At 46.4% G+C, this 20,526-nt stretch overlaps 2 protein-coding genes across 4 annotated transcripts in view; one reads left to right on the top strand and one right to left on the bottom strand.

The window, feature by feature from the left end:
• The window catches only part of CMIP (c-Maf inducing protein), a 123,094-nt gene extending 108,422 nt beyond the window's left edge, over positions 1 to 14,672 (bottom strand). For 2 of the 3 annotated variants that reach the window (XM_040707166.2, XM_423491.8), the window contains exon 1: positions 13,696 to 14,672. In XM_040707166.2, coding sequence (XP_040563100.1) covers positions 13,696 to 13,992 — 297 coding nt within the window. In that variant the 5' untranslated portion in view covers positions 13,993 to 14,672. Of the gene's footprint in view, positions 1 to 1,177 lie in introns of all 3 variants that reach the window. The other variant, XM_046899729.1, reaches the window with a different exon arrangement.
• LOC121111713 overlaps positions 13,883 to 20,526 on the top strand; it is a 20,544-nt gene continuing 13,900 nt past the window's right edge. The window contains exon 1 of the mRNA XM_040707172.2: positions 13,883 to 19,842. Coding sequence (XP_040563106.1) covers positions 14,006 to 15,121 — 1,116 coding nt within the window. The 5' untranslated portion in view covers positions 13,883 to 14,005 and the 3' untranslated portion in view covers positions 15,122 to 19,842. The remainder of the gene's footprint in view (positions 19,843 to 20,526) is intronic.

Raw genomic sequence — 20,526 nt, 5'->3', positions numbered from 1 at the left:
TTTCCAGTTCTCTGTAGGGGTATCCTGTGCCACGTAGGCTCACATGAATATAGAGATATGTCACTTGTGAGACCAGTGTAATTGTCACAGATGGTTATCAGCTATAAACAGGAAGCACCCATCCTTCTGATGCTCATCACTGAAGCAACCAGCAGCAAACAGTTCCCTCCTCATCGCCACTGCTCACTTCTGTGCACTCAGAAGTGCATGCCTTCGTGCTGCTGCTGCCTCTGCCCCTCTAGCTGGCAGCACAGCAAGAAACAACTCAGGCTGCACAGCAACAGGTTCAGCACGGAACCACTTGTCGGACAGCCTACAGAACTTCTTTTCACATAGGTTAAGACTTACACAAAGCCATTTTTACCTACGTGGACGAGGAAATGAAGCGATGTGACGTTAAGCAACTTGTGAATATCTTCAATTAATGTGTTATGCATAACGGAGACTTCCAGGGAATTATCTGCAACCACGGCAGTGCCTCATTCCCACCGCTGTGTCCCTGAGAATGAGTCACTTCAATTCCCATATTCTTGCTGTGGGCAGAGAGCAAAGGACTATTCCCAGTCTTCCTTAGTCAGGCAGCGGCTGGAATCAAAGGCTGAAACTACTTGCACACAACTTTAAGTAGGGCTACTTTATTTTCTGCAACTATTTGAGCACAGTTATCTCCAACTCTCCACTCCTCGTGTTGATTAGGGCTTACGCAGCAGGAGATAACGCTCCCATCCCACCTTCTTCAGGGAGCAACTGAAGAGCGTGCCGTCCTTCGCATGGGAGTATGGCAAAGAGAATAACAAACAGTACTGAGATAACCTGCAGCTCCTGAACGGCAGGAGGCCTGCAAGCAGCACACCCCCAGCACCCAGCTGCATTTCAAACCAGCAGCAAAGCTGCCCTGGCCCAGGATTAGGGCACAGAATGAATCCTAAGATGAAGGAGAAACAGAACAGCAAAGGCTGAAGAAGACAGCATCACTAGTTCACCCTGGGATCCCAATGCACAACCAAGCTCAGCACCATCCTGCAGCGAGACCCTGGGCACTGCTGCTGTTTCCAAACATGTCAGTCCTTTCCAGAAAGTCATGGGGAAATGAAAAAAGGGAGGAAGAGAGCTCTGAGATACGCGATATGCATCTTACTGATCAGTCACACAAAAGGGCAGAACATCAGCTACTCACACGTCAGGGCTCTCCCACGCAACTCAACTCCTCACTGCAATGCTATGCCAGTTTAGAACAGGTTTCTTCGTTACTGAACTGCTCTGGGGTCACAGAGGTGGACTGTCACTGCTTCCACACACTTAGGGATACGATAATTCTCACCTAGAAGTATTTTTGCCAGAAGAGGCAGAAAATCTGTGTTACAACTTGAAGAAAGCCTTTGCTGAATACAGCTTGTAGTCTGTGCATGTGATCTGCAAACTAGAATCACTGGAATTTTAGGCCAGGAGGGTGTCACTGACTAATGAGGATTCTCCCTTCCCTCTGGAGTGTAGGTTTATAGAGGAAAAAGATCATGTTCTCCAGGCAAGTTTACACAAAATGATTCATCTCTAGCCAGCTGTAGTCAAGACATCTGCTTGCTTCCACTTCACTGCAGGGAGATTCTTCCCCCTCACCTCCAAAGGAGGCCAAGATTATATCCAATCATAAAAAGAAAACTTCAGCAATTTCAGAAATGAAGGCAGGTAAACAACACGGAAACTCCAGACGCACCTCGGCCCTGCTTAAAGCACGAAGCACACAGTGAATACTGTGCTGATGAAGTGCTATTTCATCAACAGCCTATTCACTTCCACGCCAAGACATCACCTCTGTACCCTGTGGCTCGCACATGCAGCTCTGCCCGAGTACATGAAGGTATTTCTTTGTTTTGAGAATCCCTCGCACATTCCACATGGGATCATGCAGACAGTCCTCATGTGGTCAAATAAAGTTTGTGAACCCATGCCTTTATAGCTTTTCCATATTAATCTGCACTCTGGGCATATATCCAATTAAAGCCTCATGTATAGATCACTAGGTTACTAACTGGCTTGCATGCTCGGGGGGAGGGGAAATAACAAGCTCATGACTGCACAATTTAACACTGCCTGTGCTTTCACTTTTACATGCACGAGTCTTTCTTAATCTAGTCTCGCCATTAATAAAGAGTAATAACATTTGCTGAAGAGAAGCTCGGGCCCCTGCGTGCTGGAACACGGTGGCTAACGCTGAGCGCATCTACATGAATGCTAACTCCAATGCAGAGACAAGGTCTTTTCACAAACACGCTACAAAAACAGGAAGCAAAGGGGAAAACTTTGCAGTGTTTGGAAACAGCAGAGCATTGTTTGTACAGGATTTTCTTACCAATGCAAAAAAAATCTGGCAATGTGAAATCTGAGCACAGCGAGAGCCTCGGAGCAGACACAAGGGTCTCAAGACAGCAGCGCTCACAAGATCTGCAGGTACACACTGTACAGGCAGGAAGATGCACAGGGTGCTTTATTTTTCCTATTTCTTCTATGAAAGTCTGACAAGTAAAGAGACACAACCTCCCAAACGCTTGACGTTAAAGCTAGATAATGTAACACAACATTGCATCTTTATCTCAGTCGGAGTGAGCGCGATAAGTGAAGAGGCACTAGGAAACGCATAATCCACTGCATTTAAGCATTTCCATCATTTTTCCAGCGGCATTCAGAAGGGCTGGCAGACAGCAGGGGCCTCGCAGGCTGCAGGCTGTGCAGCAGGGAAAGGAGCTGGGCTATGGACTTCAGCCCCACACAGTGAGTCACCACCATCACGGCCAAGCAAAGGCACACGCAGCCACCACCTCGGAGACTTCTCAGCAGGAGCACACAGATCCCAGCCCTACTGCAAGCTGCTTCACATCGACCTTTCCTTGCATTCTCTGCCACCTTCAACCCACTCAGACATACCAAACGGACAGGTAATACACAAGAGCTAGCACTGCCCCAATCCCAGCTTAGGCCGGGTATAAAACCCACCAACCCAGGCCTTGTCCTAGAAACAGCTTGGGTTCAAACCAACAGAGGATGGCCCTATTCAGGAGAGCACCAGGAAGGGCTCGGTGCTTTCCCATGTCGTCCGCCTCCACGAGCGAGCAGCTTCATACATGGTCAACTCCCACGGCAGATTTGATTTCACCAGATTTAAAGTACATTAGTCAATGCAAGTCACTGGGGACATTCGAAATAACTTGCAATAAATCAGACGAGATTAATTTCAAGGGAGGCAGTGACGTAGCACTGAAAGAAGCATACGTTAGTGTTAGAAGAGAAGACATGAGGAATATTTCTAAATGCCAGTAACTTTTTCTCCATAAACGTGTGACAAGAAGGCATTATGGTCTTCAGACAAATGCCGGGATGCAAAGGAAAAGTGGTTACCTAGAAAGGGTATGTCAATATTTAATACCAAAGTGCATGTCTGGTCCTGCACGCTGCTCCTCATTTCAAGCCTTTCCAGCTTTATTTCCTGCTTCATTCACTGCAATCACAAAAGATGAATTATCTAACCTTACAAAATGTGTTTTCAGTCCGACCAGACATGCTGACTGTGTCTGTACTTTCACCTTCAGTAACAAAGTTCTGTGCCAGCACAAGTTTTATGTTTTTTTTCAACGTCCACATCATTGTATTGCAAAGCAGCAGTGATTGTCAGTGCCAGGGCTCCACTCAAGCCTCTTGTGCCTTGGGAGAGGAAAAAGAGCCCCTTCTGCATCCATGGATGTCAGAGGCTCTTTGACTAAAAATGTTAAAACTTTCCTCAAAAGTCACTCAATGGCAGTGACAAAAAATATGGGTCTGAGATAACAACAAAGAGCTGAAAGAAGAACTAAACAAAGTAATGACTAACGACTTGCTCTTTTGTAACGTCTTTCATCAGTGCTCCTCAGTTCCATATGCTGAGAAGGAAAATATTCTGCATGTGTTTTGAAACAGAAAGGACTCGGAATTGTACGTGGAGCCCTTAGTGCACAGCTGGAGCTGCTATCCCTTTTGTAAGAAGCATATGAAGCAACATCAGTCCTCCTGCACTGAAAAAAAAAGGAGCTTTAGCTCCTTTTCCAATCCCGTAATCACGGCACCGTAACACCTTCACTAAAGGTAGCAGTTTACAGCAACTGCATGGATTTTCTTCTGGTTTAAACAATGACAGAGTTATGTCTGTAACATGATGTTTCTTTCTCTTTTCCCAGACATACAAATAGCCCTCCCTGGTCTATGCTGTTCTCAGATAAGGAGCACTGTACTTGCTACATCTTCCAAAAGCCATCAACAGTCAGTTCGTACCCAAAATACAGACATTTGGCTGCAGAACAGTACAGCAAAGACAATGGTGGATCTCATTCAATAAAGCCCATGGAAGCAGATGGAAATCTATGCTGCAAAAGCAAATGCTGCTGTTCTTGAAAGTCAGTTCCCTCCTCCCAGTGTCTCTCAGAGCTGGGACACTGAAGGAATGCTCAGATAGCAGAACACCATTGGGGCATCCTGGAGATGGAGCATCCTAGGGAGCCTCACACTCACAGCTCTCCGTCACCAACACCCAATGCCCGGTTTGGCATCGTAACAACCAGGGCAAAGAAAGCTTTCCTTGTCCAACAGTCTCTCCAAGCTGTCAGGAACAGCTCAATGCTCAGATCACCCACTGGAACAACAGATCTCAGCTCGAGGGGAAAAGCCTACAGATTTGCATCAGTTCGTACCATTTGAGCCCAGTGCATAGACCCAGTAGGTAAGAGGCCACACAACTTTCTACTTTCAGTTTCCATTCTGTTGACAGCTCACAGCACAGTAGAGGAAAACATGTTTTGAGATGCCTCTGCAATCATATTCTTCTCAAACAATTCCCAAATTTAAGAGCTCAACCTCAGGATGTTTGAGTATTAAACGCTAGGCATGAGAAGGAGAGCAAACTGCTGATCGTTTTTCATCACAACACTGATTCTATGGTACCTTTGCAACATCACTCTCACGATGAAAATGCCAGCGCAGTCGAGGTTTCCCTGACTTACTCCTTACTCTTCTGAAATCAACCTTAATATCCCCTAAAGTACAAGTATAGTGGTAGGTTGCCAGAAGAGACTACTACAATAATGTACAAAACACACACGCAGCAAGAGCCTTGAAGTGATTGCTCCTGGCTCCCCAGCAGGTACTTTCTCTGCAGGAAGACTGAAAGGCACTAAGAAAAGCACAACCCTGCGGGCCACATTCTGGTGTCACTCTCCCACACCTCTACTGATTTCTTATGACATTTACAAACATTAAGAATATAAGTGGCTATAGACATCAGAAGAGCCCACGTGGCCTGGTGGCCAAAGACTCTTCATTTCTGTTCCAACCCCACCTGATTTATCATAAACATTACGTCAAGGCATTTGAGTCAAAGCTAGCAGGAGATGCCACAGGTTCCTGGCGTCCCACTTAGGATGCTACAGGGGCAACCATAGATGTACCTCTCCCAAGGAGCTGCAGGTAAAGCGTGAACCGATGGCAGCAGACATTGTCTGAGAAGTGTCATCTCTGACTCCTTGCTTTCCCGGGTACAAAAACATTGACCAGAATGCCTTTTGAGTTGGACCACAGCAAAGTCAAAATCCAAGCATTTGCAAAACTGAAGCACTACGCTACATCCAAAAATCACATATTCTGATTGCTTCAAGGGCCAAAAATAATCCTCACTTTTTATTTTCGTTGTTCACAGAAGGTCAAACATTCATATTTTTGGGAAAGAAAACTTATACACCCTTAGCATTTTGATTGAAAATTTGGATTTCACTGGGCAATTTCCAGAGCAGTGCTTTAAAAAAAAATAATAGCAGTTTCTACTTCACTATTAATAATGCCCATGCCTGAAAATGGATAACAAAGTCATCCTGGTCTTATTTATGTGCTTGCACAGATGAAACAAGAACACAGCCTGCTCACAATACACACTAACTGTGTTGAAGTAGCAAACAAAAACCTTTGTGGTGCAACAGAACCCCATTACAACAGGAACCAGACTGGTAAGAGACACCTGGTGACCCCAAAAGCTTATATTTAAATAGCCAAAACAGACATAGGCTGGGAGGAAAGGAACTCTGCCTTCCAAACCACAGCACAATCACAGCTTCAATGCTGAGAAAATTCCAAATGTACTGTTGGGAACACACCGTGGATACCTTCAAGCAGTTTATGAAAACGAAGAGTTTTATTTTTAAAACCATCCTGCACATGCATTTAGCTAATTCATATGTTTATAAACAAATAAAGTATGAAACGACTTTGTTGATTGCAAAATTCTTGCCTTATATTTGGGTTGACATCACCAGAAATCTGACCCAGACAATATGCATACCTATTTGTGGACACATACCCTTCAAAAATGAGCGTAACTGATTGCTAAGAGAAAAAAATGTTTCTTATTACACCTTGCAGACACAACTTCAAGGCTTAAATATATATATATAAATTATGGATTTTCAAAAAAAAAACTAAATATCTTACATTCACCTTTCTTCAGGCAATGTTTATTGCACCACAACCCTACTGGATAATTAAGTGCCAATACATTGCAGCAGATTCCATGTTTTTTCCCCAGCTTTGCAGGATACAAAGGTCCAAAATAAATCTTTGATCTACTACACCTTGAAGGAGGTGTTCAGTGCTGTCCTTGCCAGGGCTATTAGATTCTGGTGAGCAGTCCTCGTGTCCTCAGCCACATTTTTTTCCCATAGAAGGGAGTCACATTACTGACTTCCCTCCGGGATAGTGTTTGTGGCATGAAATGGGTCATACAGCAGCAGTTTCCATACGGTTCTATCTCACAAGGGTATTTCCAGTAAGCCTGTCTCCTGCAAAAGAGCCATCCACCCAAGAGCAGGTTTTTCAGCATCTACAGGTCCATCAGCCAAAGAACTGGGGCTCTATTCTGTAGAGCTGCACTGGCCCGGTCAGCCCAATGCGACAGCCACACGCAGACCTCATTGAGCCCCTCATGCTGCCTGGACCCTACATCCTACTACAGATATTACAGGCAGCGAGTGGTGATCCCCCTCCTCACATTACCCCATCAAAGCCAACAGAGCAAGACAACAATGTACATCACTGGGTGTACTTCCAGCTCAGATCTGAGTCACTGCAACCTGATGAGCTTCTTAAGTTCCATTAAAAACAGGTACATGTCTAGTAGACACACTTAACTCCATACTTTAATCTGCTGTCTGGCATCTCATTTCCTTTTGCATTTCACACTCTATGGCTCTGTCCCATCAGTCATGCGACAGCCCAAGGGCAAAGTCAAGAAATGACTGTAAGCATGGGAAAGTCAGCACTGGTAACTCTGGGTGTCCCCAGGCTTTGAAATAGGGCCCCCTTTTCCCAAATGGGGAAGGTATTTTTAAATTCTCCTAGTTTTTAAGCCCATGAAGCAAAGGCCTTTTAGTTTAGCATCTGGTTCTGACTTTATGTTTTTCTCTGCAACCACAAGAGCTGAACTTCACTCACCACTGACGTGCTCAGTTATAATGTATGCTTTTCAATTGTCTTTTCCTTTTCCTGGTATTGCCCCTGCATTCTTCAATATTGTGCAAAACAGGAAAATTTTACGCAATGATTTAATAATACATTGTTTTTGGCAGCAACTCCAGCCTTCCATGTTTCCCTCTCTTCTTCCTCAGCCGTTTGGTGGAACCCTGCACTGAAACAGATCAGTTCCCCAACCCAGTTAAAGAAAAAAAGACAAGAAAATCTGCAGAAAGTTCCAATAGAGTGAGCAAGTGCCCCCCAACCCAGTTCAGTTTTTCTCAACATGACCCCAAGGAAAGGTTATTTTACTGAGGGCATACCTGTGCACAAGAGCTCCATGTAGATTATGCACACTAAGGTATCAATCATCTTCCGATATGCAATTGCTTATGAAACTAAACACACATATCTATAAACACATGCAGACACAGAACAAAACCAATGCAACTAGCAATACTCAAAACATTAACCAACAAGCCACAGACTACCTATGCAACCCACAGTCTAATTACTTCTAAAGAATCCAAAATGCTTGAACTAGTTGAGGTAGATCACGTCTTCCATAAATCCTATGTGGGAAGTTGAGCAAATCCTATTCATCCAGTTATGCTTACTAACACAGAAGACACAAGGAAATGAGAGAAGCCATTTTACTGTATCACGTTAAAACTCACCTGTTATTTAGGAAACTGAGATGTATAAACAAACAATGTACGATAAATTAAACAGTTCCAAGAATCACTCCTCCCTACGTACTAAGCCTGCCATCTTTTTTGTCCAAAAGCTGCCCTCGAGGTACACATTTCTACCCATGGCTTTGATGGGGACCAAGGCTTCAGTCTCTGTAACAACACAAACCTGAGTCTGTCACTGGGGAGTTTGGTACAGACCAGGCGCTCGGCTGAGCCTAAGACCTCTGACAAACTACGCGCTCTTTTTGTGCTTTGCACATTCTTTCCTAGAAGGACTGCTCCCAGGCTTTGACGATCCCGCAGGCTCTTTCCACCTCCAGCTACCACAAAACAAACAAGGCTGATCTCACAGCCCCACAAAGGGATGCTGAGCTCCGCCGGTCCCTGCAGATGCAGGATGAGGTCCCCAGTGTGCAGCAGAGCAGCTCCTCCTGGGCACCGCTACCCCACACGGTGCTGAGCACCGCATCTTTGCTCCCCAGCCATAAAGAAAAGTGAGGCAGAAGTATTTCTGAGTATCCCTTCTATTTATGCTCCTAAACACATAAAATTTACTGGCTGTGTATTAACGCTAACAGCCCCAAGAGCTCTCACTCTCTCAATGAATGTAGCTTCTGTTTCCATATTTTATATAGGTTCTGTAACATATAAACGCATACCTTAACACTACTGACGTGTAAATATGCTTTTTAACTGCTGTAGGAACTATATGTTCAAAGGTGTGTTTGATAGGCATTAAGCAACTTTGAAGAAATACCATTTTAGGTTTTCCTATGCCTAGCTGTGGGCTGAGTAAAGCAAGTTTCTCACAGCAGAGCAAGACCCCATTAAGTCACCAACAGCAACGTGGGGTTTGGTAATGCACACACATGCCTGCCTTTACCACACAAACAGATTCTCACCTTCAGCAGCACAGATAACAGGGAGCAATTTGTCCTGACTACTCAGAGAATTCTGACTTATCCCTGTGGCATGCCAATGACAAGATTCATTGCTTTCCTGATAAGCCCAGAGAAAATACCTGATCAATGGCAACGGGGTAAGGAGCACATACACCCCAAACCTACAGCTATCACTTCTTGTTGAATGCAAACAACCACCGCCGGTATAAAACAATGATAAATATTATCTTAGAACATAAATTAACATCCTATTGCTGTGCTGGATTGCAAAGAAGTATTTTAAATTGCTTCATTATTTATGCACTCCTATTTGCTGCGTGCGTAACGATGGCAGGCCCAGCAGGCTCATTTTAAGCCCCATTCTCAGAGCCTCATCAATAGCCCATGACTGAGGTCAGCACTTGGTTTACTGAACAGACTGTTTACTTTTTTTATTGTTATTCTAGCTAATTCATTATCATTCTGATTCAGTCTGGATAATGGTATGATATTCCCTTTCCAGGAAAGATTTAAAAGAATTCTCCTTATAAGACTGTTTTGAAACTTCAGAGTTCTGCATAATGCTTCCCACTTGAGCTAATTGTTTTTCAAGGGAAATTTAATTTTAAAAAGCGTGTTTTTCTAACTAATGGGAACCTGCACTAAAGTAAACAATGAGTCTGCCTTGATAGGACTTTTTGCCCTATCTTTGTAACAGAAGGAAGGAAAGCCATGTAACAGCACGCCGAAACGCAGGCAGCAGCAAAATCGTTGGATTTTAAAAAACAATTAGAAGACGATTTTCTACTCCACTTCTCCTATTTGAAACAGATCGTCCTGCCCTGCCTCATTTAATATTAATTGTGTATGTTCTTTCCTCTAGAAGAAAACATTAAATGCAGCTCCCTAACTCACGTTCTGGTGTCAAGTACACTTCCCATTAGTTATCGTGCCAATAAACTATTGTTCTCACAGATCATCTTTGCCCTGGAAATAATGTAAGATGCACTCCAATCTTCTCAGGTTTGCCACCGGCTTTGAACACAACGCTGAACTCACCTGCCCAGGAGAAACCTGGAAATCTGAAATGAGCGTGAAAAGCCAAAGTTTCCACCTCCTTGAGGGACATTAATGAGTAACTTCATGGTTTTAATTATGTCTTATCTTCCCAGATGGGAATTAGAGAGGTCATCCCCAGCCAGCAAAAGTGAATTGCTTATTTATTCCTTCCTTGTCTGCTGCACGTACATACATACCGCAGGGCCTCCTGCCAATCCCGTACCTTAAAACCCACTGTCCTCAACATCTGTTCTCAACAGCTTACCCTGCTGGGGCAAGAAAAAGCAGGAAAGAGAAGAGTAGAAGAGAGGCATGAAAGGGACAGGGCAGAAGGATGTCAGAAGTTCAGGTTCACCTGTCACCTTCAAACCACTGAACATTACATTTTAACATCGCCGCTGAAGATTTGATTGTTCTTCAATAACAACAACACCCAAAAACGCAGAAGGAATATTAAATTGGATTTTCTTCCTTTGTTTTTACTATCGTTGCCCTTCAAGCTGCGCAAGGACAGATTTTTGTGAAAAAAAAATTAGCAAGGGCAACACTTTTGGGTTTGGGAAGTGTTTATAAAATAAACTTCATTCCTCCCACGGAGAAGAAAGTCAGATTCATCCCTAAGCAAGCACATAAAGTTTGTAAGTATCAAAATTTCCTACTGGGCCTTTGGCATTTAATTAAAAATGAAATAAAATGAACCAAAGCAATGCAGATTTTTATCTACCTACACTGAGAAATAATACCCTTAAACAGAGCAGGAATGGAAGGCTGGGCAGGATGGAAGGCTACTGGTGAAACTGCGCTGCTTTTAAGTAACCAGTTCTTTGAGAGATGAGAAACCCAAAGGAAACGATGTAAATCACATCAAGTACCGACACCTACACTGTGGAACTCCACAAGCTCATCTGTTTCCATGTAACTGAACCCTCTACCAATTCAGAACTCCGCTGTCAGTACTGCTCTCAGATGAGCATGGGCTTATTTTAACTGAAAGACGTTCGTGATGATGCCAGAAAAAACGTTTTGTAAAGCAAATTCATTTGTCCTCTCCGTGCTTTGCTAAAATGTGATGTCCCAAACACTTGTTCCACTGCATTCTTGCATGGTGCTTCTTTAAAGAACGCTATTTTGTCAGGCACAAAACACATCACTGCTGAATCGAGGCTGGGAAGTAGCCACCTCTTGCAAAAAAGCTGTAGGTAGGGTCTCAATATTCATGCTGAGATGTGGGAACATACTGCATTCACCAGAAAAAGCAGCAGTGAACAACCCATACACAAACGAGAGGCAGCTCCTGCTCCACAGCCCCCGAGCTAACATGTAGGAGTCTGCGTGGAGAAGACCTCCATTCAAACACACGTTTCAGGTGACATTGAAAAGGGCAGAAAATGCCTGGAATCACCCAGTCACCCTTGCACTGTACTCACAGACATCATCTCCCAGATCTGGATTTAGGTGTCATCACCGCTCCAGCTTTCAAATGCAAAACAAAGTGATGTTATTCTCCTGTTCAATTTTATTCATGTTATAGAGAATGCAGTAAAACTCGTCGTGCCAGAGGATTTGCAGAGAGACGATGTGAAGATTAATTAGCAGCTGCTCATAAAGCACCCTGGCTATGGAAAGCCCTGTGTGTAAAAATGACCTTGTTATCAGAGCTGCTGAGCGCTCCCAGTGCTCGCCGTCGATGGAAGGGATGGATATTTTCCTTCAGCCCTGTAAAACCAAATCAATTGCATCTCGATATCTACCTACGGCTCCGGGAGGTTCTGGCCTTGTGCCCGTCCCCCATTTCCACAAGGGGACCACACGTTTTGCTTAAGTCACATCTTTTCATCTCCAAAAAAGAGGAAGATGGAGATATGGTGGAACCAAGACACCTGCTGAGCACACCGTGCTCACCTTCAGGTAACACGAGAACACACATCACACCCCACTCCCCCATTTACTTCCTACAGAACACAGACAGCATTTCAAATACCAAAGCACAGATATCCCCGTGAACCACAGCACTTACTCAGAAACCCAGCATTGGAAAAAAAAAATTGATAAGGCGTAACACCGAGCACAGAGAGCCCTGCTCAACAAAATGGAGCCTGAAACGGTACACGCAATGCTTTGCTATCTACTCGCTCCTTCTTTGCCTACAACAATTAGGAATGCCATCGCATTAATTAAAGCACCACCCTGCAGGACTTGAGAAATCTTTTGGGGGATGATTTCTTGGGTGGCAGCTCTGCCAGCGAGCAGAGCTTGGCGTCTCCTGCACAAACACAACTTCATGCCTAAGTATTGCTACACTGCAGAGATCTATGGCTGGAGCACCATCACATTTCTTTGCTGGTGTCCTCCTGTGCTCAGACACAACCACCAGCTGGGGATGCTGCTGGGAAATCACCTCAACCCCACCACATCCAACGTCCCCTCGTGCTGATGGAACCTCCTTAAAACGAGGAACTGCAAAAAACTACTCATGCCCACGTCTTCTGGGGCCTTCCTCCTGCAACACTCGCCCAAGGCTTCCTTCTCCTTCATACAGCACTTCTACAGAGCAAAGGACCACATGCCCTTGCAAACACCCCCAGCAGCACGGCGCAGGCAGTACGGAGGTGTCAGTGTGGCACGAGGAGCACCGTGAGAACGGGCAGCTGGCCTACCTGCAGGCACAGCACGACGGGACGCGTGTCTGCAGGGCCATGCAGGAGGGACGTGTGTTTGTAGGGTGATGAAGGAGGGATGTGCATTTACAGGGCAATGAAGAAGGGACTTTCTTTTATTTGCAGGGAGGTGCGGGAGGGCATATATTTGTAGGGTGATGCAGAAGGAACATCTGTTTGATGTGCAATGCAGGAGGGGAAGTGTATGTGCAGGGTGATGCAGAAGGAACGTGCGTTTACAGAGCGATGCAGAAGGGATCTGTATTTGCAAAGCAATGCAAAAGGGACGTGTAATTTGCAGGGTGATGCAGAAGGGACACGCGTTTGCAGAGAGATGGAGGGGGACCACTCGCTGACGTGAAAAAATCCAACCTCCTCACACTAGATGAAGCCCATCTCCATTCACCCTGCCCGGGAACCCACACAAAAGCCAATGCACATTGATATCACGAGTGTCCTATAGGAAGCCCAGAAGGAAACCATTGAGAAAAACGAAGCATTCACATACGATGTAAAAAAAAAAAAAAAAAAGAAAAGAAAAAAAAAAAAAAAAAGGAGAAATAAAAAGGGAGGAGGGGGGCACAATGGAAGCGCAGCCCGGTCAGAATCCGCGTAGAGCCGCGCGCTGCGTTAAACGGCCCTCAGCCCGAATTGGGGGTTCGATCCCCACCGACGCGGAGCCCGGAACCGCACGCGGAGCCCCGGAGCGCGCTCCCGCGCCGCGCCCGCGCGCCGCCCTGGGCCCATTGATTGCCGGGGGCGCGGGGGCACAGCGGAGAGGGGAGGTGGGCGCCGCAAGCCCGAATTAACGGCCAAAGCCCGGCACGGAGCCGTGCCGCGACCCCGCGCTTTCACCCCGAAGCGCGCGTCCCCCGCTCCACTCACCGTGGCCGAAGCGACGGCGCTGTCCGCCAGGGTCAAGTGGTGCGGCTCCCACCGCCGCAGGAACTTGGAGGTGAGGATCTTGCTGAGAAACGTCCGGGGGTGCCGGATGACGCACACCTGGATGTCCCCCTCCTGCAGCAGTTTGTACCTCATGCCGTTGCAGTGCAGCAGGGCCCGGCGGCACGGCGCGGCTGCGGGGCGGGTGCCCTCGGGGCCCGGCGGCGGCTCTGCGGGGTGCGCTCTGCCGTCCTCTGCGCGCTGCCCGCGGTCGCCGGAGCCGCCGCCGCTGCGATCCATCGTGGCTGAGGGGATGGCGGCGGGCGGAGGCGGGGAGAGGAGAGGAAAAGAAAGGAGATCCGACCCCACGCGGCGGGCTCAAAAATTTAAATCGAGGAGGAAAAAAAAAATAATTAAAAAATTAAACCAAAAAAAAAAAAAAAAACCACCACGAAAAGAAACACAAAGCCGCCGGGGAGGGCGAGGGAGCGGGGTGCAGGGGAAGCGATCAGAACCCGAATTCAAACTTCCCCCTCCGCCCCGCGGCGGGGCCCCGCGCCGCTCCCGCAACGCCACATCCACGCCCGGCTCCCGGCGGGGGCTGGAGACAAAAGGCGGCGGCGGGGGCTCGGCGCGGGGCTGCGGGGCGGCCGGCCGCGGCTCCTTCCTTCCCCCCGGGGCGTGTGCGCGACAGCGGGCGGCGGCGGGCGCGCGTGTGCATGTAGGTGGGTGCGTGGGTGCCCGCGCGTGGCCGGGGCGCGGGCGCGGATGTGTGTGCGTGTGTGGCGCGGGCGGGTTTTTGTGTGTGTGTGTGTGTATATGTGTGTGCCTCTGTCTGTGTGTGTGTGTCTCTGTGTGTGTGTGTGTGTGTGTGTGTGTGTGTGTGGTGTCCCCGCGCGCGCCGCCACCGCGGGAGGAGGCGGTGAGAGGAGAGAGCGCTGCCCACTGCCTCTCTCGCCGGAGCCGCTCCGGGCGCAGCCGATTGGCTCCGGCGGGGTCACGTGCCGCCCTTCCTGACGTCAATGGCCGCGGAGCCGCCGAGGGCAGCGGCGGCGGCGGCGGCAGCGGCCGCGCGCGCCGCTTCCCGCGCAACCCGCGCGGCCGCCGCGCCCCTCCCCCGGTCTCCTCAGAGGGGCCGGGGAGGGCGGTGCGGCCCTTAGGGAACCGCCCAGGGAAGGGCGGAGGTGTGTGGGCACACCTGCGCGCCCGCGGGGGGCAGCCCTCCGCCTTGAGGAAAAGGCTGTTGGAAAAGCGAAGAAAAAAGGCTTTTGTTGTGTTTAATCACGATAGATGTCCAGCTCCTTCGGCCCGCAGGAGCCCCGGGGCAGGCCCGAGGGTGGGGGAGGCTCTGCCTCAGGGCTGGGCGATGGCCCAGCAATCCAAAGGCCAAGGTAGTCTCAGCCTGTGGATCTTGCTCCCAGTTTCCTGATCTGAACCGCCACCCCACGACCACTAACGTGTATATTTCATGTGATACACACGCGTGTTACTAAACATTGGGATGCATCGCGCTGGGCACAGCTGAGGTCAGGACTTCAGGAGAAATGTACTGGGCTGCTTCAGTGCAAAAGTCAGAGGAAATCTAAATCTTAAACGTTGAAACTCATTGCTAATGGAAGGAAAGGCAAGGTGTGCAATTCCAGCAGAGCCCTCACCTGCCCGGGAGAAAACTCCTATCTGAAACTCACATTCACAGTGGGAGTCGCACAGTTACGAACTGGAGAGGCGAGCTGTGACTGGAAGGGTTGGCAGCTTTTGCCATCAAGCCTTTTGTGCTGGCGGCTGTCAGCGACAATTCCTGACTGCGTGGTGCACAGTTCTGAGCGTGTCCATCATGACTGTTGCTATAAAGCCATTGTGTTGAAATAGGCTTGCATCTGACAGCAGAATTGCTGGGTAAACGCTTTCAGCAGGGAAGGATTTTGTAACCTATCAATACTAGCAAACTCGGGGAATACTTTTGTTGAATGTCAGCATCAAAATTATCTAGAAAAGGCTAGGAAGGTGCCAGAGCACTTCTAAGTACCAGTCTCTAGAACAATTCACAGAATTGCAGGATTTGGCTACAGCTAGCAGAAAGACTCTCATTTAATGAGGGGAATGACACAACCAACAGGAAGACAAAAAATCTCTTTTGTAGAGGTTCAGTCTGTCCATATCTTAAAGCCCCGGTTTCCTCCTGAACTTCAACCAACCAGTCATTGTGTGCTAACCGTTACAAGCAGCTCCCACAAAGCTTTGTGTACCGTACGCTGTGAGGGCTGAATGACACACACGTTTACACAAATTAAATCAGATCTACCCATACCTGTAAATATGTGTGGATCTCCTATTAAGAAGGAAAGAAAGAAAGAGAGAGAGAGAAAGAGAGAAAGATTTATTTCCAAACTACATTTTGAAAGGACAGCTTTGTTTAGATGTAAGCTTTTCACTGCAGGAACTGTGTGTTTCTAGGAGTTCCTACGATGCCTGGTACAAGGGAGACCTGTTCTTGCCTGACCCACTGCACTGTTCTGGTACACACAATAATGGTGTCAATGGTAGGACTATTTGCACACACTCACCTACAGCAACACTTCCATCAGTCAGAACTGTAACTGGTGTGACTATTTTGGTGCAAGTTTGTGCAAACTAGCCACCTGCTCAAACCACTGCTTTAAATCTACCAGAATTGTCATCCCTGACAGCTGCCTGCCAATAGAAGGGCAGTATGCAAAGAGTCTGGTGGTTTTAAGTGAATTTCCTTGCAAATCATGGAAGAGGTTTTCAACTCGTGTTTTACGGAAGGAAACAAAAAAAAAAGCAGTGATCTACAGCAGCCAACACATGAGTTAGCTAGCAAAATCCAGGCCCTCTCTTGAAATCTGCAGCTTGATGTTGAAATTCACTGAGATATTGCAAAAGGACAGCACATCAGGCAGCACCACTGCTAGCGAGTCAAGGACACAGCTCCAGTCCTCAGCGGCGCTACATGTCTGCAGCTCACTGAATCCACGCTTCTAGGCTGCAGGTGATCTCTGAAGGAAATTCAGCACAGAACAGTAAGATCCAGGTATGAAATCTCACATTGCCTGCCAGCATGGGGCAACCAAAAGCCCTGACAAGGGAAATCAAAACACGCTGCTTGCTGAAACGTGCTTCAGCTATCCAGCCTGCAGCAAATGTGACCCAAGGCTGAGCACATTAAAACTAAAACCCCTTCTCATATTCTATATAAATTATTCCAAGCAGAAGCTGAATGTCTTGCCTTCCCTGTGTGAACAAAATAGACCTGGGAGTGTTGGTCAATGCTCAGTTGAACATGAGCCAGCAGTGTGCCCAGGTAGTCAAGAAGGCCAATGGCATCCTGGCTTATATAAGAAATAGTGTAGCCCGCAGGACCAGGCAGGCGATTATCCACTTGTACTCAGCTCTGATTAGGCCACACTTTGAAACCACGTTCAGTTTTGGGTCCCTCACTACACAAAAGACAGCGAGGCCCTGAAGCATGTTCAAAGAGGGGTAGTGGAGCTGGTGAGGGGTCTGGAGCACAAGTTGTATGAGGTGTGGCTGAGGGAGCCGGGATTGTTCATTCTGGAGAAGAAGAGGCTCGAGGGAGATGTTGTAGCTCTCCATGACTTCCTGAAAGGAGGTTGTGGCCAGGGGTATCAGCCTCTCTACCGTGTAACTGGTGACAGGACAAGAGGGAATGGCCCCAGGTCATTAGGGGTCATTAGGAAAAATTTATTCTCCAAAAGAGTGGTCAGGTGCTGGAACAGGCTGCCCAGGGAAGTGGTGGAGTCACCGTTCTTGAAGGCGTTCAATAAGTGTTTGGATGTGGTACTGAGGGACGTGGTTTAGTGGGGAAATGGTGGTGGTAGGTGGACACTTGGACTGGATGATCTTGGAGATCTTTTCCAACCCTGGTGATTCTATGATTTTGGCTCCGTGCAGCCCAACAGACATCTCGGCTATACGTGTACCACAGTATTGCAAAGTGAAGTTCGGGGGTCACTGTGTTTTTTTTTTTTTTTTTTTTTTAATTTTCTTTCAGGAATCTGATTTTTATGAGCAGATACATCAGTGTGTTAGAACAAAAACAACGTGACATTCTGAAGGAAAAGAAGATGGGTAACTTGTGAATACTGCTCAGTGCCAATAACACAGGCTGTAGAGCAGTGGGGGGCCTGGAAAACCCATGAGAAAACACTGGAGATGCCAAAATGTACACAGGGAAAAAAGCTGTTGCCTAAAAGCACCTTGTATGAGAGCATACCCATGCAGTGGCATTGTATGACAAGCTAAATGAGGGGAGTCAGGAAGCGATTGCAGCAGGGGCCAGAGCACTCTCCCCAAAGAGGATTAGCTGGATTTGTAGTATGGTTTCAAAGGGAAAGCTAGAAAGAGGAATAAGAACTCTTTACTCCACCTTTGCGTGATTCCTGATTTGTTTTACAGATTATTATGATAATAACAGTTCAGGCAAAGTCTTTCTCCAGTCCAATCAAAGAGGGAAGAAAACAAATCTGCTTCTGTTGTTTCACTGAAATTTTCTGTTGGAGGCTGTAAGGGCCTACTACATCCATACTTGCTATAGAAAAACAAAAACCACAATAAAACAAATCAAGAACCCCACTGCTATTGTAGGCTCAACAAGTCCCTGAGAGATATCAGTACAGAAATGTGAGGTGGTTTTGCCAAATAGAGAAGCAAGCACCAGGAATTCCCAACTTGTATTCGGTATCCGTTTAGACTCTTACACAGCAGCTGTCCCTCTCATATTTTAATCCTTGATGCATACTAGAGATAATGGAGCTTTCTTCCCTTATTCACAGAGGTGCTGTGTGGATTATGGAATTCGTTAGTCAATGCTTGTAAATTGCCACTGTTGACTCAGAGCAAATTCCTGCTATCAGACTCAGTTGTCAGCTCATTTTCATAACAATGCTGTATTGTTAAAAATACTTTTAAGCCACTCTTCAGTGAAACTGGAGAATACAATACACTCAGGCAAACATATAAAACATAAAAGGGATGCTGTATCAATAATGCTAGAAGTCCTGCATTTGAAGTTTGAGTTAATCAGTGTAGTGGCTCCTTAGGAAGGTACAGCAAGTCATAAAACAGAATTGTTTCCCAAAAGGAGCGATGGACATTTAAAACCTATCTAGGTAAAGATTAAAGAAACCACCCTGCAAGGAGCAGTTCTGTATTTGTCCCTGAGGGAAGGATGGGCTTGATTAGGGCACCATCAATCACAAACGCATAAAATTAAGATTGTATTTACAAGCATCTCCTACCCAAATTTCTCATCACCCACTTCTAAGCCTAGCATCAATTCTGGGAGACACCTCCACAGGTGAAGCCGTAAGAGGGAAATCAGACTCCAGTGTGACATCCCTGGCATTCAGATTTCTACTCCTCTCAAGTTTAGTCCATCACTGTGTTCTTGCTTTCCCAGCTGATGCCAATAACAGTATGGGGCTAACTGCGTGCCATGCAGACTCTGGTAACAAATATACCTTTGATTCCTCTCTGACACAATGCACACTTTTGTGTGCATGATGCATAAATCATTGCTTTTTTACTGCCCGTCACCATCAGATGTTCTGATACAGGAGTATGTAGGATGAAGCTGGTGGTATCAGTTGCTAGAAGGAGCCTGCCATCTGCTGATCTGAACAGTGCTCCAGTCTGACTTTTACCTGGTAATAGTAGGATGGAGCACTATACAAAGAAGGTTAAAAAAATGCCTGCGCTGAACCAGCATTAACAGACTTGCTGTGGTGAGGAATTTATTTAAGTGGAAAGAGGAAGTCTATATTCTCAAGTCTAAGTCTGAATGGGACAAACAGAAACAAAAAGGCAACTAAAATAAACTGACAAGTAGATAGGAAGGAAGTCAGCAGAAGATACAGAGGAAGAGGTAAGAGCCTAAAATTTCTTCTCTGCTTTGCTGCACCCAATTAGACAGTGCAGATAAGGTACCAGCTATCATTCTCCCACATCACCCTTCTAAGTGACAGCAGCCCTAAGTGGTAAACTTCTCCCTCACGCATTTCTTTCTACCTTCTTTTAGGGTCACCCATGTATCTGGCATGGAAAAAGCCCTGAAAAAAAGAAAAGCTTCCAGCGAAATTCATCAGGCTGCTGCCTTCTTTCCTTTAAGATGTACGTAAAAGCTTTTATTTGGCAGGACTTTGTGAAAAGTCACCGTTTCCGTTAAACTGTCTGCATTATTGTTACCTCATCTTCCCACCTCCAGCTAATACTTCCTATTCCATCAATTGGCCACATCCTAGCAGCTATTCCAAGCTGTGAGTGCTCATCAATCCAAAATACACTGTTAGGTATTAGCACTCATAAAACATCACATGTAACACAGAATAAGTATTACAAGTCCAAAGGAAATGGAATATGATGCAGGACTGTGGGCTTGCCACAGTAAGGTGACGTTTCCCCAAAACAAAGGAAGAGCAACTAAGAAAGAAAAAGGTAGTCCACAGATTAGGGAAGTGTATCTTCAGTCACTGAACCAACACTCTGAGGAAGTGAAATGAGAAGTAGAAGAAATGCTGAAAGTCTTGGATGTTTTCAGAAGACACAGGAAAAAAAAAGGCAGAATGTAAAAGTGTCAAGAGTATTAGCAGGATCAGTGTCCACAGATTGTCTGGTGAAGGAGGTGTCTTGGAGGACAAAAGAACAGATTAAATAACATCCTTAATTGTTCGTTTTATCATCATCTTATTACTAAATTGTGTGTTTCAACTGTTTAAATGCAATGTTACACAAAATGCAGCTGAAACTCTCCAACTGGCCCTCAGTTCTTTCCTAATGTTACATTTATATCAACAG

The sequence above is a fragment of the Gallus gallus genome, chromosome 11, assembly GCF_016699485.2.
Source record: "Gallus gallus isolate bGalGal1 chromosome 11, bGalGal1.mat.broiler.GRCg7b, whole genome shotgun sequence".
NCBI lineage: Eukaryota > Metazoa > Chordata > Aves > Galliformes > Phasianidae > Gallus > Gallus gallus.
Note: the sequence above shows the minus strand (reverse complement) of the source record. Positions and strands in the feature narration are given on the sequence as shown.